General features: G+C 40.9%; 1 protein-coding gene across 2 annotated transcripts in view; it reads right to left on the reverse strand.

Annotated features, from left to right (window-relative positions):
* Positions 1-26,924, reverse strand: part of galt (galactose-1-phosphate uridylyltransferase) — a 121,519-nt gene that overhangs the window by 4,108 nt on the left and 90,487 nt on the right. Inside the window, exons 13-14 of one of the 2 annotated variants that reach the window (XM_058050815.1) lie at positions 8,159-8,262; positions 5,913-6,199 (exon numbers count right to left, since the gene is read on the reverse strand). The exons of the other annotated variant lie outside the window; for it this stretch is intronic. Of the exons in view, the coding sequence (XP_057906798.1) occupies positions 8,180-8,262 (83 nt within the window). The 3' untranslated portion in view covers positions 5,913-6,199; positions 8,159-8,179. Of the gene's footprint in view, positions 1-5,912; positions 6,200-8,158; positions 8,263-26,924 lie in introns of those variants that run through there. 2 annotated transcript variants of the gene reach the window in all.

Here is a 26,924-nt window from a genome sequence, read left to right on the forward strand (position 1 = left end):
AGGATCAAAATCCTTTTTATAATGAAATGGGCAGAAGAGGTGATGCAAATAGACAAGGGAAGACTCCTCCGGTTCCGTTCCCACAGTGAACGCTACAGGACTTCATTCATTCCACAAAAGATCATTCACAACATTATTGTGCCGCACTGTCTGACCTGCCTCGTATAAAGCGTAAATGTACTTTATACTTCAGTTTATACTTCAGTCCGTTCAGTTGCAAAATGCTTTTTTTTTTTTTAATTGACTGGAGAGTCCGTTCACCGTTTCTTTTGCAGGGCAGGACTGACCCGGTCAATCTCTCGGTCTCAGTTTTTCAGACTGGAAAGACAGATTGACCTGGTCAATGCCGGACCGGAGAGCTGAGTCGCTCGGATCCGAAGGGCTGTCATAATACTTCAGATTTCAAGGTACGTCATCACGCCTTGTTGCACTGTTGAGTCGGAACGAACGTGAACATGAGTGAACGGACTGACTCGACATGGCTGACCGGGTCTATGCACAGGAGGAGATCGCAGGGTAACGACCAGTGGACGGAAATGAATGTATCTTTTTACCGAATGAACCGGTTCACTGAAATGAACGGTTTTGTCCACCACTGCGCTAAACAAAGAACTGATCACAGTCAATAAATGTAAGGCTCAGCTCCTAAATCTGACTAGTAATAGCAATTGCCTGTATAACGGGTATTTTTACTTGCATGAATAAGGTATTTTTACAGATTAATCGAGATTTACCCATTGAATTAATCATATTCAAATACCTTTACAATTTCTTGAGTACTACTGCATCAGGTGGTTTACACCAGTAGTCAAATCAATGAATAAAGCGTCTAACAAGGACTGAGTGAAAGCTGGTGTTGAAAAGAACTTGACGTGCAATTTAAATAGATAAACCAAAGAGCATCAAGAAGTGAAAAGGCAACCAATTAGTGGCGAGCCCAGTCTTCACATTGACTGAGTGCACCATCAAGATCTTCAGATTTTTTTGATGCTAGCTTCTTAACAAGACCAGTGAATCTTAGTCATTTTTTATTTCATCTTTTTATGATTCTAATTCTACATTTCTGTCCATTATCTGAACTTCCTAGCTTTCATAAAGCTATTAATGTCTCGCATGTATTCCGGCGCGCGCACACATGTTTGAGAGCTGATCAACCCGACTGGCAGGATGCTGAGATAATCAGTAAATCCTGGAAAGGCAGCTAATTAACAGCCACTGCAAGCTGATGGTTTGAGCCGATACGATGCTTTCTGGGGAGTTGTGAGGACAAAGATGTGCCTGTCAGGATCCATCCACTTGAGTAATAAGCTGTGCGTAAGTGTGAACCTCAGAAGGTCTTCATGCACGTCAATGGCCAACCTTCTGTGTCTATATATTTAGCACTTCAATATCTAACAGAGCACAGTAATGGGACCATGTGATTAAAAGTTCTTGACATGAAGGTGCATTTTAAACGAGTTACAGCCAGACTTGCTCCAGAAACGAGCTATGTTCTAAAAGTGGATAGTTTATTGCTTGCATTGAAGAAATTTAAACCGAGCAAGCACGTAATAGACAGGAAATTAAACTGAAATGTTTTATAAAAAACATACCATGAAGTGGCACTTGATAAGAGAGTGGCTATATTGCATAAAAAGAGGCAGTGATAAAAACCTTGCAAATAGGAATGACAGAAAATAAAGGTACTTAATGGAGGAAGGAGGCTCGAGAACAGAGCGCCTAAGAATATGCACTGGCGCACTTAACCTCCATCTCTCAGGCTATTAAACAGCCTGCTCTATCGTCATTGGTAGGCAGTTTTTAATACCATTTTTAATCCCCAAATGGAAATTACATTTACCTTCTGCCATGTATTTGCAGGAAACCACACAAGGGGCAATTTACACTTTATTTACCGAGTGGGAGAGCTGAGAATTACATACGGTAGTTGATGTAGTAGGTTTGAGGATTTGGCATCCTGCTCAAGGTCACTTCCAGTCCCAAATGAGTTTATTTGCTTATGTCACAGACAGATTGAATATGGAACCCTGTTATTAGTTGTTATTCATAGCAAAAGTTGAGAGTTGAGTGTTACTTCGCAGTCCAAAGTACCCTCTACAAGTGGTTGTGTTTGTGTCAACCACTGGGGTAGGACAAGAGGACAATGTGCAGTGACCTGCGGTCGCCCATCCCCTGGTTGATCAGTGCACTTCCTGTCATGGCCGAGTCCATGTAACCGGAAAAGTGGCAGGTGGCCAGCGACAACATACAATCACTTCTGAGTACCGTTGGTCGCTTTTTTTTCTTTTAAATAAATGCCAGCCAGAAAGTGTGTTGGGGTATTTCTTTTTGTCCTTGAATTTTTAATCTGCATCTCTGTGTGGAGTTTGCATGTTCTCCTGTGCATGCGTGGGTTTTCTTCGGGTACTCCGGTTTCCTCCCACATTCCAAAAACATGCTAGGTTAATTGGCGACTCTAAATTGTCCATAGGTATGAATGTGAGTGGGAATCAGTCATTCATCTCATTTTCTACCGCTTATCCTCACGAGGGTTGCAGGGGGGGGGGGGGGGGGGGGCTGGAGCCTATCCCAGCTGTCTTCAGGCGAGAGGCGGGGTAAACCCTGGACTGGTGGCCAGCCAATCACAGGGCACATACAGACAAACAACCATTCACACTCACATTCATACCTACGGACAATTTGGAGTCGCCAATTAATCTAGCATGTTTTTGGAATGTGGGAGGAAACCGGAGTATCCGGAGAAAACCCACGCATGCACAGGGAGAACATGCAAACTCCACACAGAGATGGCGGAGGGTGGAATTGAACTCATGTCTCCGAGCTGTGAGGCCTGTGAGCTAAAGTGTGAATGGTTGTTTGTCTATTTGTGCCCTGTGATTGGCTGGCAACCAGTCTAGGGTGTAGCCCGCCTCTCGCCTCAAGACCCTCATGAGGATAAGCATCATAAAAACGTGGTGTAATGAAATTTTGTGGAGATGAACTTTTCTTTTAATGTCCAAGAAGTACACTAGTATTTGTTAATACTACATTTTTCGGTTTAAAACTTGAATTTTGCTCAAAATTGTTCTGACTCACTGTCTGATGGGTAATCCTCTTGTTCCAACTGTGCACTGACTCCAGACCGGCCCTGCAAAAGGAGGCGAGTTTTCAACTGACCTGTGTAGAACTTGTAAACAGCATGAAATGCTTTTGGAGTATTTACTTTAGAGTATTATTTACTTGTAAGCTGGTTGTTTGAGTCCGGCCACTCCGCACCACTTGTTCACTATTGCACATACTGTACTTTTGTGTGAAAGTACAACAGCGGGATTATACCTCCCTTTGGTACCTCCTGCTTTTATGTCCTAGTGCTGGATGCCAGATGCAGGCTTCACATACACACGCTTAGTCTGAAAGGGTGTTTATTACCTTCAGGCTGTGGACAGTAAAGAACAGGAAATGTTTTTCTCCTCCTCTCACCTTCACACTCACTACCTCTATCATATATATTTATTATATATATTATAATGTATCTATTTTCCCTTCTATTACACCTCTCGGTACCTCCGAAGGGGCTTTCTGGCAGACAGAAATTAAAAGTTTATTTTATTTTCTTAATATAGACTGTTGCTTTATTGCTTTTGTGCAAAGTGGGCCAGTTTGTGGACACTGTGGCGTTATGACAGGCAAGAGCAACATTAAGAATATTACAATAAGAAGATTACTTTCTGAAATTGTCTCACATAGGTTGTATTTCCTGAGCGCCACTGTGCTGCTCACTATTCCGCCTCGAAAATCGTTTGGGATCAGTTGAATTTTGGTTATCATAAGCCCGAACAAAGCATCCTCGCGAAGTTTCCTTGTATCTTGCATGGACTTAGTTGGATTTGTATTGACAACACTTCAGCACTGATATGAAAATGATTATCATTCATTCCATATAGCTTCTGTTTAAGCATTCATTTACAGTTCCTCTTCTCTGAAGCGCTTTTCATCAGAGACGTGGTCATTGTGAGACGATTAGAATCTGGGGAGTCCATTTGATGTATTCGAGGCCTCAATAGGTAATGAGGAAATGTTCCTCTCTGATCAAAATGCGGTGATTTGATTGTTCCTTGCCAGAGTTCATCCCTGACCACTATCATCCGGATGAGCGCTAAGTGGTTTGGACACCAGAGGACAAGAGCAGTGGAACAGGGAGACCACTTGTCAACATAGGATGAACCCTTTTTGATGGAACTGGCAGAGATCTCATCAAGTCAGCCATGTATGCCGGGTTGGGAAACATGGGTTTGGGTTGAACTACTTCATTGTACGCTGATAAAACATTTTTCTCTTCCTACAAAAGTAAAGAAAAATCATCTAAAAAATCATCCCAACAAGGAAAATTTGCAGAATATCAACAATTTCACCCAACTAATCATTAGCCACGTATACATAGACCCAAATATTCTAATTGCATTTGGTTTATTTGCTCAAACGGAAAGAATCGAATCTTTGTATACACCTCATTCCGAAAGAAAAGTGCCAATCCGAAAGAATATATTATCGGATTCACGGGGGGGAATATTCCTTTGCCCAATCCGATTGAGGTATCTTATTACCGCTCAAACGGAAAGTTGCCAGGGTGGGTTCTTCTTCGTGGTGTTTTTCTTCTTCTGTTGTTTATTGGCCATTGGCAAGCAGCTTTCGTGTGCATTAGCGCCATCTGTTGAACAGAATGTAAACCCTTCTATACGCCATTCACAAGTCCACTTTTATTAAAAAAGAAAATATATATGTATAAAAAACAGTTTAATTATAAAATAAGATTGAATTAGATCTTTTCCTGTTTAAATTTATCCCGATTGCGTTCTTTCAGTGCATGCTCAGATATGACGTAACACGCACCTCACGACGTTCAGTTTTAAAAATGGACGCGAGCAATCGGCACTGGACTGCTAAGGAAAGTTTGTTGTTGATCCAAACTAAATTTCAAGACTGGACGAACGAAAAACTGGCAATATGGAGTTATTCCAACAGAGTGAAAGAAAAACTCGGGGAAGTCGATATCACATGATGTTGATGTTTACGTTTTACTGGGCATGCCCCATTGACTATTCTGTTTGATTATAGCGGCGCATGTAGACAGGATATTGGAATATTCCTTTCCATGTATACCATTGTTTTCGGAAAAGTCATTCGGAAAGAGGAAAAACTCCTCCTGTAAACGTGGCTTATGTTTCTATGTTTGGAATTCCACTTCCTCTGCACTCACTGTTGTGTAAGTTTGACCGTAAATGCCGCTAACTTTTGCAAACCAATGAACATAAATTCAAGGTAAACTCAAAGCAACTCCGTTAGCTTCCGTCACCTCTTGCTCGTATTGATGTGCAGGTTGACACTGAAACATCAACACTATGATACATCAGTCTGGGTGATATGCAGCTCATGTTATGGAAATAGAACATTGTTGGAGTTTTTTTTTTATATAGGTGTCCCATTACAAGCATTGTTAGCTGCCTCATCTAAGCTATTTTTCTCTCTTTATAAGCCACAAAAAAGGTAAGACGTGTATTCATGTGTCACATAAGGATTGTGGATGATGGGCAAAATTCCCCCCAAAAGTAGAGTTTTCCGTTAATGACCAGCATCTCTTGATAAAAACTTGCTTTGAAAAGAAGATTCTTGTGTGTGTGTCTGTGCTTTGCTCTGGAGCACATAACCAGTGCAGTGGATGTCATAGCGAGCGGCGAGGCTCAATCATGGCTCAATCATGGCTGGATGTCAGAAGCTTGTTAAAAAGCTTCAGCCTATGGTCCCCAAAGGGAATATTTCTGAAGCCAAGTATAGCAGTTAGATGCTGGAGAAAAGACCGCTGTTTTCTCTCACATCACTTTTAATTAGTGAAATTGTACTTCCATTAGATACAATGATGTACAAGGTCTGGCAAAATGATCTGACACATTTGTAGGTTAAATAAAAGGCAAATAGAGTAAAGAAACAAAAAATATAATGCCATTTTGCTTTGTTTCATGATAATTGTTTCTTTTTCAGTTGCTGTCATGTATTGGACTGGACTGGCATCACACTTTCATTATGGAAACGTTGATCAAAACATACGAATCTGTAACTGCAACATAACCAGCGTTCCATTTGCACTTCAATCTTGGTAGCCATGATCCCGTACCAGCTGGAAACACCATCTTGTTATGGGTTTCCGACTTCAGAGCTACTGGATCTGTATTGGAACGAAAATCAACCGGCTGACCTCGCACCGCCAGAACTGATTTAATTTTTAAAACATAATGAAACATTCATTCATTCATTTTCTACCACTTATCCTCACGAGGTTCGCGGGGGTTGCTGGAGCCTATCCCAGCTGTCTTCGGGCGAGAGGCAGGATACACCCTGGACTGGTGGCCAGCCAATCACAGGGCACATATAGACAAACAACCATTCACACTCACATTCATACCTATGGACAATTTGGAGTCGCCAATTAACCTAGCATGTTTTTGGAATGTGGGAGGAAACCGGAGTACCCGGAGAAAACATGCAAACTCCACGCAGAGATGGCCGAGGGTGGAATTGAACTTGGGTGTCCTAGCTGTGAGGTCTGCGCGCTAACCACTCGTCCACCATGCAACCCTGATAATGAAACATGTATTTTTCAAAATTAAAAACACTTGTTTATTTACTTTATTTTAATTTTATTTAACCTACAAATGTTTCAGATCATTTTGCGTGACCCTGTATTACTTGATTTTCTTTGATCTCACATTCACTCTACTGGAAATGTACACTTGCTGGTACAGTACTGTGCAAAAAAAAAAAATAAATCACGTTTTTGTCGAAAACCGTTTTTGAAAAGAAGCACTGATTTCTCTTTTTCTGGTTGGTGAAAGACTGTGAAGCCAGTGAATGCGGTCCAATCAGACCCTGATCAACCAAACCCTGTCTGATTTATGGCTGCCTACTCAATTTGTCCTTTCATGTAGTTGAACATCTGCATGTGATTGAAAGTGCGAGACAGTGAGAGAGAGATCCATAGCTAAACTACTTGTTTTACACCCTTGGCTCCATTCGCACGCTCAGACGTTTGTTCCGCTGTGACTGCATATCACATGCGCACATATGAAGGCACGCACAGACACGCACTTAACACAAAATTATTCACAGCTGCACAATCCCACCACGAGAAGAGCCATCGTAAATCAGAAACAATTTAGATGTAAAACTGATGTTGGCCCTCTTTTACGACCAAGTGTCACTGAAATGAAATGCTAAGTTTTGGGGTTTTGTTTTTTTTTGTGGGACTTGTAGTCTTTTTTTTTTAACGACTGAAATGATTTGAAGATCATCACTGTACAGAGGAAGTTTTACTTCAGTATGACTGAGGAGAGATGTTAACTACGGTATTATAAATGCAGTTTGACTATACTTGGAGGGAATGCTCATTAAATGATACAAGTTTCTTTTCGTATCCCTTAAACTTTAACGGGTCACATTTGAAATATCCACTGAATTTTTCTTTCTTAACTAAACTTATTTCACCATGAAACCAAAACAGTATTATTAAACAGACGACAGCAGTACTTCAGGATGTGTGTGATCAGCATTGGTCTTGGGTTGTGCTTAATTATCCTGTGTTGATCCAAATATGGCTGAACGGCGGGCGAGTGGTTGGCGCGCAAGCCACACAGCTAGGAGACCTGAGTTCGATTCCACTCTGTGTGGAGTTTGCATGTTCTCCCCGTGCATGCGTGGGTTTTCTCCGGATACTCCAGTTTCCTCCCACATTCCAAAAACATGCTAGGTTAATTGGCCACTCCAAATTGTCCATAGGTATGAATGTGAGTGTGAATGGTTGTTTGTCTATATATGCCCTGTTATTGGCTGGCCACCAGTCCAGGGTGTCTCACCCGAAGACAGCTGGGATAGGCTCCAGCACCCCCGCGACCCTCGTGAGGATAAGCGGTAGAAAATGAATGATCCAAATATAAGATACCGTTTAATATACAACAAACCCTCCTTTCAGGTTGTCATTGGTTCATGCTTAAAGACCGGATAGGACAGCTCTTGTCCTATCTAGCTCAGCTCCAGTCTAAGTAGATAGACATTTGTTTTCTTCCACAAAAATATGACAAATTCGGACAGTTCTGAGCTGTCCTATCTCATCAAACTTGGTCTGTCCTACCTTGCACTTGAGCACGGACTGCTAAAAGTTGAGTGGCTGAGCATCTTCGATACAATCCATAAGGTCCAGTTGTGATTGATTAAATTCTCTGAGAATTCCATGACCTGGATGAATGAGAATATTAGCAGGCATGTAACATCGGTATTTCAACGTTCCCAAACGTTGCATACCCCTTCAAAACCCCAACGACTGCACACTTGAAATTGTCACGGTGCGGCATGTCTATGTTGCGGTGCGACCCCAGGATGCAGAGAGCAGGACCGAATGCAGGTAAAAATATTTATTTTTTGCAGTCAATGCGGCAGCAAGAAAAAGCAACTCAGGTAGCTGACGGACAAATGATAATAATCCCACACCGGGAGAAGCACACACCTGAACTAAATAGACCAATACAAATTAGGGACAGGTGTGGATGAGTGAGGCAACCAAGGAAGACAGGGCAAAACAGGAAGTTACATACAAAATAAGAGTCCAGAAAGGAAACCAAACAAACTGTCACGAGGGAACCCACACAGGGCGTGACAAAAATAAACGTAAACAACACAATGAAAGATCTTTGGTATATTATGATATATTTTTAGTTTTCTTATTTTTTTTCTTATTTTATTTATTTTTGGCTACTGATTTAACCAATTACGACAGAGAAGGTGTTAAAGGGGTAAGATCTCTCCTCACAGCTTTGGTGAATTATTGGATTTGTATGGAGTATTTAAGTGGTGGCAAGCTGTGATAAGATGTGACCTTCATGCTCTTTGGTCTGCAACAACATGCAAATAATCAGTACAATGCAACTCGTTTTACACATAAATGTAATAATGATAGTAATTATGAAAACAAAGTTGTATAACGTACAGGAAATTCACAAAATTTGGAAAATGAGCCTGGACATATGAACTCATATAACATGAGATTATGCACCAAACAAAGCAGCACGGAGCTAACATTAAGCCTCACCTACGTGGGTTCACATTTGGGAACAAAGACGAGGTGAAAGGAAGAATAGAAACACCGTACACGTCTGTCTGTGTATTATTGGAGAAAGCCAAACACTTCAGTCTCAATATGCGTCATACATGATGTGTTCAAGGACTGCAGAACTAAGTGGCTGTTACGCCTGAAGAAAAACACATTATTCGTGAAAGCATCAATTGTACTTGCACATGCAAAACTGGGGGCTTTCTGACATAGTAAAGTGCATCCGTTCAGCAAACAAATGACAGGATCATATGGCTCCGAAAAGGACTAATTAGACCAGCTCTCATTTTAAACTAGATTAAACATTTTTAATGCACAATGACATCATCAAAATTATTATTATTTATTATTATATATTATTATTATTTATTTGTATTTATTCCTTCAAAATGAGATGTGCTGATGTGTGTGACAAGCTAATGTGAAGTCACTCCAATAAAACAATTGAGACCAATGTTGCTTGTCCATGTGAAGCCAACGCCATTGGGAAAGGACTTTGCAGCATTAGCGACTAAGCTACCTTGGGCAAAAAAAAGAAAAGCATCACCATGAAAAATGATGAAACAACCCTCAACCTCCAAGCATCCACAGCAACATTGTCATCTTTTCAGCCATCGATTGGCTATCTGCTGTGTATGTAGTCACTTGTTAACAAAAATGAATCGCGTTTAGTGTAGTGTCCATTCATTCATTCATTCATTCATTTTCTACCGCTTATCCTCACGAGGATCACGGAGGGTTTTGGAGCCTATCCCAGCTGCCTTGGGGTGAGAGGCGGGGTACACCCTGGACTGGTCGCCAGCCAATCACAGGGCACATATAGACAAGCAACCATTCACACTCACATTCATACCTATGGACAATTTGGAATCGCCAATTGTTTTTGGAATGTGGGAGGAAACCGGAGTACCCGGAGAAAACCCACGCATGCACGGGGAGAACATGCAAACTCCACACAGAGATGGCCCAGGGTGGAGTTGAACTCCGGACTACTGGCTGTGCACGCTAACCACTCGCCCACCGTGCAGCCTGTGTCACATTGTTGTTTGTAAATATGCATTCCGTTTCTTCCGTCTGTCTCCAGGTTTGTGTCCAACCACAGCCATCGTCCATCCCTCTTGCGTCATCCCACCCTCCTCCGTTCCTTTCCTTCCTCGCTCTTTTCCACTCTTTTGTCTTAAATTGTGATCTGTTGCTCCTCAGGGTGACGTTCGGGGGCAGATTGATGGTGCTCATGCTTGACTGTGGTCAGCGAGGGCCCACTCCCTCCCACATTTCTTCCCATCTCCTCCTCTGTGCATTAATTCCGCCTCCATACTTCATTGCCATCCTTTCCTCCATCACTCATTGTTCCTTCCTGTCCTGTGCGACACCAATTTATCCCAGCACATTTTTCTTTTTTTGTTTGGGGTATTTGCACTTTATTCTTTATTCCAGACGGTATTTAATGTACAGAACATTACTCTACTGTACCTCAATATTCCAATAGAAATGATTACTGTTGTGTCGAGATGAGACAAGGTGAAAAAGTGCAGAAGGACAAGATGAGTGGACATGCAGAGTGGTAGGGATCAGGGAGGGACCGTGTCATTCCGGGGTCAATCCGTCTCGTGTCCCCAAAGGCTTACGTGACTCATCGGGTGCATGAGGTCAGCAAAGTTCAAGTTTGGAATGATTTGTATTTGTTGAAAACAGAAAAAAGGCGATGTCAGCTTACTCGGTGTCATTGTGAACATATGGGGCGTATTTAGAGGAGATGGAAATAATAAATAGCCTGTAACTCACATAAGTGAGGTAATTCATCACCATTTACAACAAAGCAGTGAGTTGACATTGGCGTGTATCACGCTTTTCTATGCAGTCATTATTTTTAAGGCAGGTATTTATGCTTCATCATGCACATGGACAAAGGTGATTTAGGAAAAGAACGTGAGGAAAAAGCGGTCGAAAATGAATGAATGAATGAAAATCAGAAAATAATTTAACCATAACGAGGCAAATCATATGGCATAATCAAAGTATCATATTGCGGATTGTTACTCATAATCATAATGTTTGATTAAAATGGGCATAATTACAGAGTGTCCAAATGACAAATATAAAACGTAAGCAAAAAATGTGTGTCTATTAGTTTGTAAATGTAAAAAGACGCTTTTGGCTGAAAAGAAAATAGACACTAATGTCGGCATAACTTAATACCCCTATTAGCTCCTTTTTTTAAATTTATTTATATATTTTTTTTCCCCAAATCGGCAGCTGGTGGCGAAAACAAATAGAAGTTAATTTACTTGGCAGGCTCATTTCGAAGCAAGTGTTGTGAATCTGACAAAACAACATTAATTAAACCATTGCACTGGTGAAAAACTGGTAGTGGGCTCAGTGAGGCGCATTTTTGAGTTTGACAAAGAAAAAAAGGCAACTCTTTTGCAACATTTTTTTTTCTAGACGATTCTCTCGCCTCCTGTCTCCGAGGCTACCTTTTTATTTCTTACCACCAATTAAACATCGTATATGTAGACAGCCGAGTGCTTGAGTGTAATGGGATTGTCCATACAGAACATACTGCATTTTTAACAACCTTGGGAATTCTCTCAGTGGAGACATTTGGCTTCTTTGGAGGCAGAGCCTGCTAGGATTTACTTAAAATGTCAAGAGTTCTTTCAAAGCTTCCAACTGTTCATGTGTGAAAATATCGCACTGTCCATATTTGACTAAAGAAAATGTTAGTGGATGTCAGCACACTGGAACCACCAAGCATGATCTGACAAAAATCATGTCCCAGTTTTAGTAGTCAATAAAACAGACCAAAATAATCCTTTCAATACTCAAGGCAGGCACACAATAGAACAGAAAAACAAGACAAGTTACCACAGACGAGTACTGGAGAGTACCAAAAACATGCAACTTTTGAACAACTCGTTCATGGCTTGCACATTGCTAGAAAGTAGTATCTCCACCTTAGCAAGGACTGTGATGTGCGATAAAACTGCAAATGTCTTGTGAATTTGACAGGTTTTACATATAGAAAGAGGGAAAATCAATTCCATGAAAATTGCTTGTAGAGTCGATGCACAATTCAGCAATCACGACCCCACGTATATTTATTTTCTTTGACTACAGGCCACACACATATCATCCACCATGATTTCAAATGTAAATATTTCAATATGAATGCAATGCAGTAGCCCAAAGTTTCTGAATTCACTTTGGATGCATTTTTGCATTGGATATAGATTTATAATTGGCTCTCCAGACATAAAATAACCACACAGCTGTCCAACACATCTGCTTGAACAAATGTCTCCACATATATTCAAATGCTACACATAAAATTCACCCTCGCTCTCAGTATAATCAACTCTTCGGACATTTATTGAGCATAAATTAGTGGGGTATATTTATTTACCGTGATACACGCAAATGCACACAATCTGCCCTCCTAAATCTAATATTCCAAGTGACGATTGTCAGGTTCCTCTATCAGGAAGGATGGGGACTCCATGTGGTGATGGGGAAGTTAGTACCTGAGTTGTATCCATAGAATCCTGCAAAGTTTGAACCTTCTAACAACGCCACGAAGGAAAATATAAGTTAAGGAGGAGGAGATCACCCCTGTCCTTGCATACGTGGTACAGGTTGTATTTATCTGTCTCCTTGCATGCACGTTTTATTCAATTCTACCTCCAAGAACACGTCTCATCTCTCATCGATGTTGGACCCGGCAGCACATTTTCCCTCGACAAGCAGTGGTGATGGAGAACTCAATGATAGTCGGCCAACTTTGGATGCTGGCTTGTTGTCTTGAGTCAAACTGGAAACGACATTGGTTTCTGCCTCAGTAGGTCACAGTCTCTCTTGTAGACCAGCCATTAATTAGCACCATAAAGGTCAAGTATGTATGCGCACAGGGGGATATACCATTTTATTGATTAGGCTGGGGTCTTGCATGTGTACCAGCATGTCAGAAAGATCAATTTCCCCGAAGTGCTCGGAGTGATGGGCATGGGATTGCAAGCCTTTCCTCTGCACTCTGCTCCACTTTTGACATATGAAAGATGCATGATCCGACAAAGGTTGACACGTTCGTTGCCAAGGCATTTTACTGCAAGCACCCTTTCAGGAGACCTGTAATCACCGGCCCCCACAGCCTCTCTTCATCAGGTCTTTGTCTGCCATCAAGGGAGCTCCGACATTACGGTTTGGTCGCCAATGCACTTGACACCTAAGGAATAGTTTAAAGCCCCATTCATCTGGTTTGTTGACCATCTATTGGCAGAGAGTGTCCGCCCTTAAGGGTCGATTGGGTTGATTTTATGGCTAATAGTCTATTTTATTACACTGGCTTAATTTCGCTACACACACCATAAAGCGACAAATCAACTATTGGACTGAGCACTTTTTTTTTTTACAAATATAAGATTTTCTGCTATTAGGTATCATATTTCTGTTGATGAGTAAAATCCAAATGTGTTGGATGATTTTCACGTTGTCATTTGGTAGCTGGAGGAGTGGGGGGAGTGACTAACCATGTGCAGCCACAGTGCCCTCTGGTGGATTTATTTCACTTTGCATACCTCTACCAAGTGGTAGTAGTAGATGGCTCAGTCAGTTTGAGTTAAGTTGAAATAGTGACTGAAAAGTCAGTCGAAGGGTTAAATTCACACCATTTCAAATGGTTTTCTCGATGTGTTCTCCCTCAAAATCTCACTTCTCCATCTCGCCACCCGATTCCTTCCCTTCATGCAATTGTCCTCTCACCTAGACGTCTGTCCCCTACCCCCAATTTCTCTCAGCATATGTATTGATCCGTTCTGCAACGCTTTTCTTTAACGCTCTCCTGATCCAATCATGGTCCTGCCAGCCAAATGATAGCTTTGTGATTAGGGTTCCACCTGAAAGGACGCAGCAAGTTTGACTCTGACACGTATTCTGGGGCCATTATAAAGCCCAAAATGAATGCTGCACCTGCCTCCTGTTAGCCTTTACTCAACGTTTTTTTTTTTGGGTTGTTGATATTAATCATTTTCAAACGTAAAATCAGCCTCTTTATGTGTAAATATGGCATAAATACAGTATTAACACATCAATGCAAAACTGCAAATACAATGTCATGTTGCCACAACTATATTTCAATCTGGATTTTCAGTTAATGCATGGGCAATTAGATGCATATACTGCATATACAGTAGATATATTTAAAGACCCAAGCATCTTAAAGAACACCTGTACATTTTGAAGTGGACACCTGTGTGATAATCATGTTGCCTAACCAGCATCATTATACATATATTATACATTTTACGTTGTTGTTGTTCAAGTCTGATGCTTGTGCGTCTCATCGAACATTACAGTAACATCACTGACACCTAGTGACCAATGTCCAACACCACATAGCATTCACCACGTCTTTGAATGCATCTTCTCAGTACCTTATATTTGTGTTTGAGCTCTTTGAGCCATTTTCATGCTCCAGTATGATGAAAAATAACTCTATATCAGTGATTCCCAAAGTGTGGGCCGTGGCCCCCTGGTGGGCCGTGGTGGTACTGCAGGTGGGCCAGGAGAGGTCATTAAAAATATAATTCATTTTGGCAAATATTATTTAAAAAATTATTTTTATTGTAAAAAATGTATTGCACGATTAAAAATAAATATTTGGGCTGCACGGCGGACGAGTGGTTAGCGCACAGACCTCACAGCTCCGAGAGTTCAATCCCACCCTTGCAGTAGAAAATAAGCAGTAGAAAATGAATGAATGAATGAATGAGAAAAATATTTATAGGCCTAAGTAATAACCTATTGAGTGTTATTGACCTGTCACAATATTTTAGGAACCTTATTTATGATTGGAACGTAGCTCTCTGGTCATCATGCCAGTCTTGAATGCAGTTGTGAAAATTATGTCTTGTGTGTACACCACAGATTAAAAGTTTGGGCTTCCTTTATCCCCCTGCTTTCATTTCAATCCTGAATCTTTATTATAATAACAATAATAATAACAATAAGTTAAGTGCTCTGAGAACGCAGTATTTTGTCTTTGTACTGTTTATAGGACAAAGGTGGGCCACGGACATTTTTTAGATTTTCAAGTGGGCCCCGAGTAAAGTTTTGGAACCCCTGCTCTATATGTATGTTTTTTTTTGACAAATTCAACCACAAAACAGATGAAAAACCCTGACAGAGTGAACAATGCTGCGAGGGACGACTGTGCATATAAAACTTTAGCTCATAAAGGACAGGAGCAAAAAATATGTATATTTATGTTGAGCATATTTATCCAGTCAACTAATGTCCATTGTGAGCATCAACAATTCTCAATTCAGATGCTGTTTTCTGTTGCGTTTTTACAATGTTTTCTACATGAATGTACAAAAAAAATCAAGGCTGCTGATTTTGTGTGTTGGGACCCCGGGGGTGCTGTATTTGTCCCTCTTAGTTTAAATGATGCTGAGCGCACAAAGCCTTGTAGTGTGCTGATGTTGCTCATTCCCTAATCAGGCCCTCTGAACTCACTTATGATGCTGGTTATTCTTATTTTCTTCATGGAATTATCTGGTTACTAACCCCCACAAGTAGAACCGGTGTGGAAAGGAGGAGTTTGGAACAAACCCTGAACCCCTACTTGGGTTAATCAGAAATTGCAGTTTACATGGAAGGATTCATGTGTGAAGTGCTGCCTCAATCAGGATATTGAAACCATGGCCACTTGGAACACTGGATGCACTCCTGTCAGTAATATGGAGGACAGGGCTGTTCCACGTCTCTCCTATTCTCTACTGAGATGCCAGAATCAGCATCAGGTCAGCGCCGCGGCCAAAAAAGCACCAAATGTGTTCCAGAATGACAGCTTAACACCATGTGTCTTTGGATCGAAAACGCTCAAGATGGCCTGGCCCTGGCGGCGACTGATTGACATGGTTTGACATTTTGTTGAAAGTTTAAGTTTGGACTGTTGTAATGTTTAGTAAATAATGATTTCTTCCAGTTGCACAAGACAAGAACACACTAATTTGTTTAATTTTCGAATTTGTGTATCTGGTTCTCTTTCTGTTCAGTTTTTACACTGCATTGGCATCGAAGTGACCAATGGAGAGCAGCTTTTGTGTGTATAATAACACAACCAGGTGTTCCTGGTCTCTATGTTTGTCTATCTTCTGTTAATGCGATATTTCTTTGCGTGTATGTCCACATCAACCTATCTGGGGACAACAGATGGCTGGAATCTGACCAATTTGCATACGGTATACCTGTATATGTTTATTAATACAACTGCATTAGGCTGGCTGAGGATGAAACTCTTGATAATAAACTGACTTGATCAAACCACTGGTTGGAGAAGCGACCAAAACCATGCAAATGATGAATATGAAAGCCGCGCCAGGTAGGCCGGTCTGTACGCGGCTGGAATTTTTCCAACAGGTTGACAAGTTGATTGCTTGAGCATCTGTGCTCAGCTCCACTGTGCAGCATTTCTCTACCACTTTGATATTGTTTACCTTGTTCGAACCCTGTCAGAAATCCCAGTCTACTGTCTGGGACGGCTCGGCTGCCTGCAAATCGGAGAGACTGATCTTGTCAGAATGTAACCATCACCTTTATCCGTTATTGCAGACTTTCATAATCCTATCTTCAAATATAACATTATCTCCCAGTTGTAAAAATCATAGTCCGACCTTTCCCATCTTACGTTTTATATTATGAGTTCTGACAGAAAGCTCACCTGACTACTATAATGTTACAGAGGCATTTTCCTCCCGGTGAGAAACTAGAAACGGCCCGTTGCCTGTTTAAATGGCCGATGAAAATGCCCTCTTTAAAATGTTTGACGGTGAGAGAAACGAGCTGAGGGAGGCATATGCGCAATATACGGCGATATGCTTGGAAGCAGATAAAAAGCACATTGTGTCCATAAAATGACAATGAAAACGGCCTTTGTATGAGTCGGTGTGTGGCCACGTGTGCCGAGGTGGAGGATGCAAAACTCTTGCCAACATGGGGGGGGGGGTTTAGGGGTGCCTTTGACAAATAAAAGGAAGCACTTCTCTCTTCAAATGTACACATTCTATATAAAAACCTTCTTTTCCCTAAGTCTTTTAAAGGGTAAAACACACTCAAAATACCAGCATATGAAAGTGGTGGGGATATTTGGATGAACATGTGGCTGGACGGAAAAGATGATTGACAGGAATCTGTGTACTTGCCAAGTAAGGAACTCTTATTAACAAAAAAGTATTGTAAGTATGCTATTTGTCAAAAACTCAAGAGTTATGTAGTGTGCTTGAACGCCTCATCACAGCACAGCATATAGACACAAAGTTGTTCATTGTTCTACATGTGTTATAGTTGCCCCTTGCAATATAGCGCTTCAATTATCACTGCCTCGGTATGTTATATTTTTTCAGAAATTAATTCATCACTGCTCTGTAGTATCTTATGATCTATTATTAGGCAAAACATATTGAAATACTAATAATATACTAAGAAATACGAATTATTGCATTCCTGAGCTATTTGCCTGTAATTAGTTTCTTGGCTGAATGCACCAACTACATTTGTTGGTGCAATAGTTGGATTAAGGAGGCCATTCACAGTGAGACGTTACATTGTGTGCTTACAGAGACTCGATCTTGTGTTTAAGTGTGCAGTGGTAGGGGGTACATGGCTTCTTGTCAGATGTCTGCAGGGAACTGTGAAAACTTTGCCAATGATTGGTGTAGGTCATTGGTGTAGGTTTTTTTTCCCCCTCACTTCACTTCCAAGTCGAAAAAAATGTGTCACTAAAAAGAAGAGATTGTTATTCATACAATTAAATGAAGGCTGTGTTGTTTAAACAAAATCAAATTGTATGAAAGAGTAGTAGTCTGGTATTCAACAGGGTGGGGCAAAATGATCTGACACATTTGTAAGTTAAACAAAAGGCAAATAAAGTAAAGAAACAAAAAAAATGTTTTTATTTTCGGAAAGTACATATAATGGTATTTTGCTTTGTTTCTTTATAATGCCATTGTTTTTCGTTTCTTTTTCAGTTGCTGCCATGAATTGGACCGGTGAGCATTGCACTTTCATTGTGGAAACATTTATCAAAACAAACAAATCTGGAAGTGCAACACAACCAGCGTTCCGTTTGCACTTCAATCTTGGTAGACATGATCCCGTACCAGCTCCAAACACCGTCTAATTTTTAAAACATAATGAAACAGATCCACCTTCGGCCATCTCTGTGTGGAGTTTGCATGTTCTCCCCATGCATGCGTGGGTTTTCTCCAGGTACTCCGGTTTCCTCCCACATTCCAAAAACATGCTAGGTTAATTGGCCACTCCAAATTGTCCATAGGTATGAATGTGAGTGTGAATGGTTGTTTGTCTATATGTGCCCTGTGATTGGCTGGCCACCAGTCCATGGTGTACCCCGCCTCTTGCCCAAAGACAGCTGGGATAGGCTCCAGCACCCCCCGCGACCCTCGTGAGGAAAAAGCGGTAGAAAATGAATGAATGAATGAATAATGAAACAGAATGGCAGTATATGAAGAGCTTGCAACCAAAAGGCGCTAAATCCATTTTGACTGATTTCGAGAAAATCAATGATTTTTAATTACGCACATATCAATCTATTTGGTCATCAAGTCTATATTGCAAATGAAAGAGCTATCAATATAGGTCATAAAAATGCATGCTATAAAAATCCTGCACACACCATGTATTTTTTTCAATTATTATTTTTTCCGGATTTAGCGCCTTTTGGCTGAAATGATGATTTAGCGCCTTTTGGCTGAAATAAATTTGAAGTCACCTTTAACTTCTTCAATGGCATTGTTGTAAAAGAATGTAAGGTGCTTTACTGTGCTATGCTAATAAAATAATGACAACACAGAAGCCATTCTCAACATACAATACACCCCCCCCCCACACACACACATGCACTCGTTCACCTTCACACATTACAGAAACAAAATGTTATAACCTACCACTAGTACACTGTTACTGATAAAATGTTGTTAAGATCATCCACATTCCATGATGATCAGCTTTAACACAACTCAACATACCCAATTATACAAGACAATGGTACAAGACATGTCATACATTGCAGGTGCACTCAACCTGTAGGCTGCAGTAGAGCGACACATGAAAAATAACAATTACTGTTTGTGTAGCTCCTTTTGGTTGAAATCTGAAATGGAAATAGCGCCTTTTGGTTGAAAGCATAAATTTCATATCACTTTTTTTCATATTTTTAAAATGATTTCAAGACCAAAATATGTGATTTGGATACACATGACAGAGGTCTATTAAACTCATGAAAAACATGCAACTTAGTGAAAATTGGACTTAGCGCCTTTTGGTTGCAAGCTCTTCATATGTACTTTTTGAAAATAAACACTTTCTTGTTTCTTTACTTTATTTGCCTTTTAGTTAACGTACAAATGTGTCAGATCATTGTGCAACGGATCATCTGTGGCCAACCGAAGGCACACCTGTGCAATAATCATGCTGTCTCATCAGCATCTTGATAGGCCACACCTGTGAGGTGTACAGATCATGAATGATGAATGCTGATATGTCAACAATATTTCATATTTGTATCTCCACTGCCAAAGAATGAATGTTACCCTGCAACATAATTCCATATGAAATACAAATGATAGATCAATAAACATTTCACTATTTCTATGTATCCCACATCTCCACTCGGCACCCTTATTCCATCACTCCACCACATCTCTCCAGTATAGGTCTGCTTTTATCACGTACTGCACGTACTTTGGCTTCTTTGCCCTTATCCACGCCACACTTCTGTCAGATTGTTGCATCCGTTTCTTTCATTCCATGTTCAATTATTGAGTCCTCAGTCAGGATATTACGGTGCTTTAAACGTCATAGACTAACTACACAGCTTGTTGTGCAAGAATCACTCGGTGTTAAGCAATATGGAAATGTTGAACACTGGAAGAACATGCACACTAAAGATTGAAATTCCTTGTATGGTGGCATCTGGCTTAAACTGTACTGACACTACCCTCACCTCAAAGTCTGCTATTGGGTTAGCAAGCTGCCAGGAAGCCTGTGGCACCCATTAAATAAAACAATATTGCAGATTTGAGGTTATTTTTATGGACCTGGGTAATTTAGTGCAACTCATTCTGTTGCAGAGCATATTTCCAAACAAAGTCCCCCTCCTGTGCTTGAATTAAAAAGGCCATAAAAAAGTAATGTACAGTAGACGACAAAAAAAAATGTACTATGACATAGTTAAGGCATCTCGTTACATCGCTACAGGGAGGAGACAACTCACAATGAAGGACAAAGTGTGACACAGAGGGGAGGGGGGGCTGTGTTTGAGACAGAATGGAGATGGTTAGAAAGTTATATCGCTATAAATGTTAAACTGATGGGAAAAGATAGAAGGGAGGATGAGAGAGGCAAATGGAAAAAGATATGAGTGTTAGAGAGCAGTGGAAAGATCAGGTTTTCACCTCCATTTTATGAACTCCCTGAGATGTCCTTACCATAAATCAGCATGCTTTATATTGCCAACAATGCACTTAGCGCTCTGTAAATAAACACGCCCTTCATGGCTTCTCGCTAGATTAACTTGGTGAAATGCATACCTGTTAGAATGTTTAGCCACGATGAGAGAAATAAAGAAACAAAAATGAAGCCATTACATTGGTGACTTGGTGATCTTACATAGGAATGTCATTAAAAGTATTTTATTGATGACTAATGTCATACTGAAAACCGAGATGAGACATTCATTTACAAAAGCATGTCAACGATAGAAAATGACAGACAACAACTGCTTGAATGGTCCGTGCCCCGTGACACTCGATTCAACCTCCTTTGGAAATTGGACTCCTTTTCAAGAATTAAACTTACAATAGAGGGCCAATTTAAAAAAAAGACATGTAAGTCTTCCTGGCATTGTTCTGCTGTAGTGTTTTTGTATCATTGTTAAAATGGTTCATTGGTTAAAAGACTGTCAGCTTCTTCTTCTTCAATTGTTTATTGGCAGTTAGTAAGTAGCTCACATGATTAGCGGGTTTGCTAGAGACCACTGACCACAATAAAAACAACCAAGGAGATGGACTGACAAGGGTCTAAAGCCAATCAGGATGAGGGAACACATTAAATGGGTTACTTAGCAAATCAGGACTGTACCGATAGATGGCGCTAATACACCACAGGGACGCAGAACACGTTGATGCACCATGCTAAATTGCACTTCACAAAACAGCGAGTCTGTGAAAGGTGAACCGCCATGACTTACAAGGTATACTTGGCCAACTACAAACGTCGTCATTTGTCATTAGTTAATATGAAGACAACTGCAACTTTTCTCACCATAACCTTTTCTCCACCTTCAGTCATATTTTGCCTGCTCGTAAAATTGGCTCTGTCTATCCCTTACTACAGGCAACTGGCAGTAAAACTTGAAGGCTGCTCAGTGCAGGAACATGGTGGGAAAAGTTTGACTTCTGACCCATTCATCCGGGTCGCCGCAGAGCCAAGAGAGACCTCAGAAAGGAGAATGATCAGGAAACAATTCAAATTTGACAGCACCCCTCCTTTCGTGGACAGGAAGTCAGGTGGATAACTGCTGCAACTGCAAGTCATCGTTCGACTGACGTTACGACTGGCTTTTAAAAACACAGCAGGGATTTTGACTAGATTAAAGCACTACCACGCTTGCTCATAGAGAAAGTCTAAGTTTCTGACATATTTTGGTTGGGGAAAGGAGCCCCACGGCCCTCAGTTTGTGTTTATTGGTGTTTCAGAATTTGTGGCCCTGTCTTTTATGCTTGGCACACTGGATGTGTAAACATTCACTGGCCTCTTCATGAGGTCCACCTGCACAATCTAATAGGATCCAATACAAGACCTGGAAGCCAACTATTGCATTCCCACTGAGCTGGTTAGTGGAGAAAAGAGGGAAGTGTAACAAATGTTGGTTGGAGTGGTGTTTGCGTCAGCAAGGTTGACTGCCAGGGCAAGTGAAATCAGAACCGCAGAGATATCGTTCTCTGTCAAAACATCAAAATCGATAACTACAATAATACACGACAGAGCCAAGAAGAATAGTGGCAAGCCTAGTGTTGCTCCTCTACCCCTAACATGCCTCAGACTTAGTCGCCCCTCAATTTTAACTGTAGGGGGAGCTGGGCATGTCCCCCCACCCCCCACCTCAAAGCTGCATTAGTTGTCACTCACATTTTGTAGCATGTCTCTTGGCTGGATGTATGCGTTAAGATTTTTCTGTCCAATCATATTTTAGGACCTTTGTGTTGCTATTTCAGTCTAATCTGTTCTGGGCCTGCAGAATCTTTAGTGATGGCCTATGCCACATATTAGCAATGGGGCACTTTCTTTAACCAGTCAGAGTTGTCTCTAAATCACCAGCATGTCTGGTGAGTTTATGTATACATATACGTATATATATATGTACTTAGGGACACGTTGCCTTGTTTTCATGTGTTTATTTTGTGCGTGCAAAATAATATGTGCAGCAGAGTGAACATTCAGTTTGCTTTTGAGGTATTAGAATAACACAATACATATTAAATAAATTAATACATATTAAAACATCACTTTCAAACATAACTGTGAGATGAATTCACAATGTGCTTCCATTTTCCTTTTTAACATAATATTGAGTCACTAGTCTATGGAAGTCCACGGTAGAAATGCCATTGATAATGGATGTACATCTAGTCTGAGCCTAAATCGACTTCGCCAGCATGCCGCTATCTGCTGGAGCAGACTGTGCTGGAACTCAGCAGTGCGTATTGGTGATTTACTAGGCTATTTACAATTCTCCCACTGCACCTATCCGTTGCATTGTAACTCAAAAAGTACATTACAGGTTCAGCCACCTGCTTATCGGAAGTCACAATGAATGTTAGGATTCCAGCAATTTAGAAAAAAAATGCCATTTCTTTTGACGGAAAAAAAACGTATATTTTGTTTAATGCAAAGGCGGCTCATTAAAGGAGCATACAGTAAATACGTACAGCTCCCACATCTGGAGCTGTCTGAACGAGAGATGGATGTAGAGCAGCAGGCCTTATTTTAAGATGTGTAGCGAAGCCTACTATTTTTTTGTTTTTTTTTACAAAGTTGACCATATCCTATACATGAGGATGGAGGGATTTTTGGTTTATATATAAATATGATTACATAAAAATGATTAGGGGCTGCACGGCGCTGAGTGGATAGCACGCAGGCCTCACAGCTAGGAGACCCAAATTCCACCCTCTGCCATCTCTGTGTGGATGGAGTCTGCATGTTCCCCTCGTGCATGCGTGGGTTTTCTCCGGGTACTCCGGTTTCCTCCCACATTCCAAAAACATGCTAGGTTAATTGGCCACTCCAAATTGTCCATAGGTATGAATGTGAGTGTGAATGGTTGTTTGTCTATATGTGCCCTGTGATTGGCTGGCGACCAGTCCAGGGTGTACCCTGCCTCTCGCCCGAAGACAGCTGGGATAGGCTCCAGCACCACTGCGACCCTCGTGAGGATAAGCAGTAGAAAATGAATGAATGAAAAATGATTAGTGCATGTGGTTTGAGAAGCACTGAACTAAAAGGAAGGCATAACAATTCAAGATCATCACTTTGACTCCATAAAACACAAAAATAAGTAAGATGTTCTCCAAAAGGAGGTCCGCTACTGATATTTTAACATATTCAAACCCAACGGCCAACACCAACCAAAGAAAGTAAATACGCTAAAAGCGGTTTCTAGAACTTTATGTACCTGCACCAAATGCCCTCATTAAAAATGAGGCCTCACCAAGATGTCACAACAAGAACACAAACAATGAGTGTTTATTATATTCAAGACAGGTTCGGGGCTCTCATCATTACTGTGTGTTTATCTCCTCTCAACACAATTTACACTCTGCTAGCCACAAGGGAGTTGTGTTTGAAAGTGGAGCTCATTAGCATACACACACTCAGCCACCAAGACAAATGCGTGCACATGCTGTATGTGAATTTTATGCACATAACAGCTCAAAAGTTCCCAAAGAAAAAGTGTACAAAAGCTAAATAAACACAAGGTTAAGGCGTCTGTCTTGTGTGCGTCATCAGCACCTAAGCAGACCATGGAGAAAATGTCTAAGGGTAGCTTCCAGGTGGATGGACACATGCAGCGGGCAAATGCCAAATGCTTTCTTTGATATGGTTTGACTGTGTGGAACAGAGAGCGAAGCCGAATCAACTTAACTTTCCGCTAAACTTGCAAAAGTTCAAAACCAATCAATTCGAGCAGTTCCAATGTGACTGATAGAAAGGCCCCAGAGTCGCCTATTTATATATTTTTTTTCAAACAATGTTTTGTCTTCATGCAGATATGGGAAATTGCTTCCACATTCTTGGTTGTTGAAAAGGATAAAATGCCTTAATTTTTTTTACTACAGGTATTATTATTATCGGCTGAGGGTGGTGTGGGTTTGTTCTGGGGTTTTTTTGTACATTATTTAGTTTGAGCAATTTCTGTCTTCAATGTTGTGTACACTGCCCTCAAAAATGCCTCTTAAGTACCTTAAAGGTTGTTCATTGTTTCATAGAACCCTCAATCTTCTGTCTTTCTCTCCCATTAATCATCTCAGTGACTTTGGTCAATTCTCAGTGATGAAATGTTGAGCGGAAGTGGAATAGGCATGATTGCAATGTAACCAACACATTTAGTTACGTAAATATAATACTAAGACTCACCTGCGAGTGCATTTGTGTACAAAATTATGATATTGACACTTTTCCAAGGGGTTGCTTTTCTGTAATTCTGTCACATGCACAGTTGTTGTCAAATCTCACTTTTTTCAGATCATTTCAACTCCATCAATAGTATTTGGGAGGTGGAGGGTATCTCCAAAGCCATCACCGGTGGTCCCAAATGGCAGAAAATGTCACTTTTAGGGTTGGGAGATGGGGGCAGAATGGCAGAAAATTACATTTTTCTGAGGAGTCAATTTTCGCCAATTTGTTCAGGCACACCGCGGTGGCCAAATCCTATTTTTTTCTGGTCCTTCAACTGTTCCTCGGGATGTCAAAAAATTGACTTTTTTCCAGGTGAGTGGTTGAATTTTTTATTTTTTTAAGGTCACTTCAACTGCAGTTTCAGGATCCAGGAGGTAAGGGAAGCCTCCCAAACATCCACAGAGGAACTCGGCAGGACCCCAAAAATGCAAATTTCCAAGGGGTTGATTTTCAGCAACTTGCTCAGGCACACGATTGTGAATCTGATTTTTTTTCAGGTCGCTTCAACTGCACTTTTTGGGTCTGGGAGGAGGGGGAAGCTTCACAAACTTTCATCAGGGCTTCCAAATGGCAGAAAATGCCAATTTTCCGAAATGTCAATTAAAAAAAAAAAATCAGGTGAGCGGGTGTCACAATATCTAATTTTTTCTGATTGTTGCAACCGAACTTTCGGGGCGGAACCTCCCAATCTTTCATGAAGGGTCTCGGCAGGGCGCAAAAATTGAAGAAAATTCCACTTTTCTAAGGGCTCGATTTTCTGCAATTCTTCAGGCATACAGATGTCACAAAATCCAAATTTTCCAGGCTTCTTCAACGGCAATGTAACAAGATCGTGAGATTGGGGAAAGACAATTTTTTTCAGGCACATGGCTGACATGAAATCTAATTTTTTTCAGGTCACTTCAACTACACTTTTCGGGTACGGGAGGTAGGTTAAATCTCCAAAACAGTCATCAGGGTCCCAAATGTCAGAAAATGCCACTTTTCCAGGGGAGGCGATTTTCAGCAATTTTTTCAGGCATGCGGCTGTGGTGAAAACTAATTTTTTCAGGTTGCTTCAACTGCACTTTGATGGGCCGGGAGGTGGGGGAAGCCTCCAGAACATCCATCAGGGGTCCCGGCAGGATTAATGCAATCTTACGAGTAATTCATGACATTCGCCCTTGCACAATAGAAATCTATGAGAGTGACTCAAAATAAGACTAAAATCAACCACCAAGTCTTAGAAATCCCAGTAATACAGAAGGACGTATGCCAGGGTAGGAAGGTAAGGTAGGACGAGAATCCTGCCCAAGTCCAGCATCGGCCTAGTATGAGAACAACCTCAACTTTTATTACTCTTATTTAAGTTTATTTAAGTTTATTAGCTTCCGGGTTTCAGTCTCATCTTCCTCCTGTTCATCACATGAAGATCTTTCGGCCTCCTGCCAAGGCTTCATACCAGTTCAAATCTAAATGCTAATGACAGTTAAGTCCTTGACCCTTTCCTTCTGGGAGCTTGGTCACTAATGAATTTTTTATGACGGCAGAAGAAGAAAAAGGAAGGAGGTTTATTGTGGAAGGGTTAAAGAACACTGCCTGTTATTATGAAGTTCTGACCGCGGGAGAGATTGAAGAGAGAGCGATTGACAGACCAAATGGAAAAAGAAAAAAGGGTTTATATACTGTTTTAAATCTCAAGCGGGGATCATAAGTGTGTCGAGGTGGTCTTCGGTTTACGGTGTTGTATGGTTACATATGCACTCCCATGAATGAATTAAAAACATAATTTTGGTAAGAAAACGAACCTGTTCACTTTTACGATCGGGCAACGTTTTAGCCAAACATGTATCAAAAGTATCAATAGTTTGATTTCGGAATCAATTGTAGAGCATGAACTGCTGGTATCGAGAAATATTGTATTTCAGTATCAGGCCGCACATCACTATTACGGCACACATATTTCGGTATATGAGCTACATCACAGTCTTGGAACTGGAACTTGCATGTTTCTTTTTTTCATCTGAAAGCAATAAAAGCCCAGGTTAAAAAA

This window comes from Doryrhamphus excisus, chromosome 2 (genome assembly GCF_030265055.1).
Source record: "Doryrhamphus excisus isolate RoL2022-K1 chromosome 2, RoL_Dexc_1.0, whole genome shotgun sequence".
Lineage (NCBI taxonomy): Eukaryota > Metazoa > Chordata > Actinopteri > Syngnathiformes > Syngnathidae > Doryrhamphus > Doryrhamphus excisus.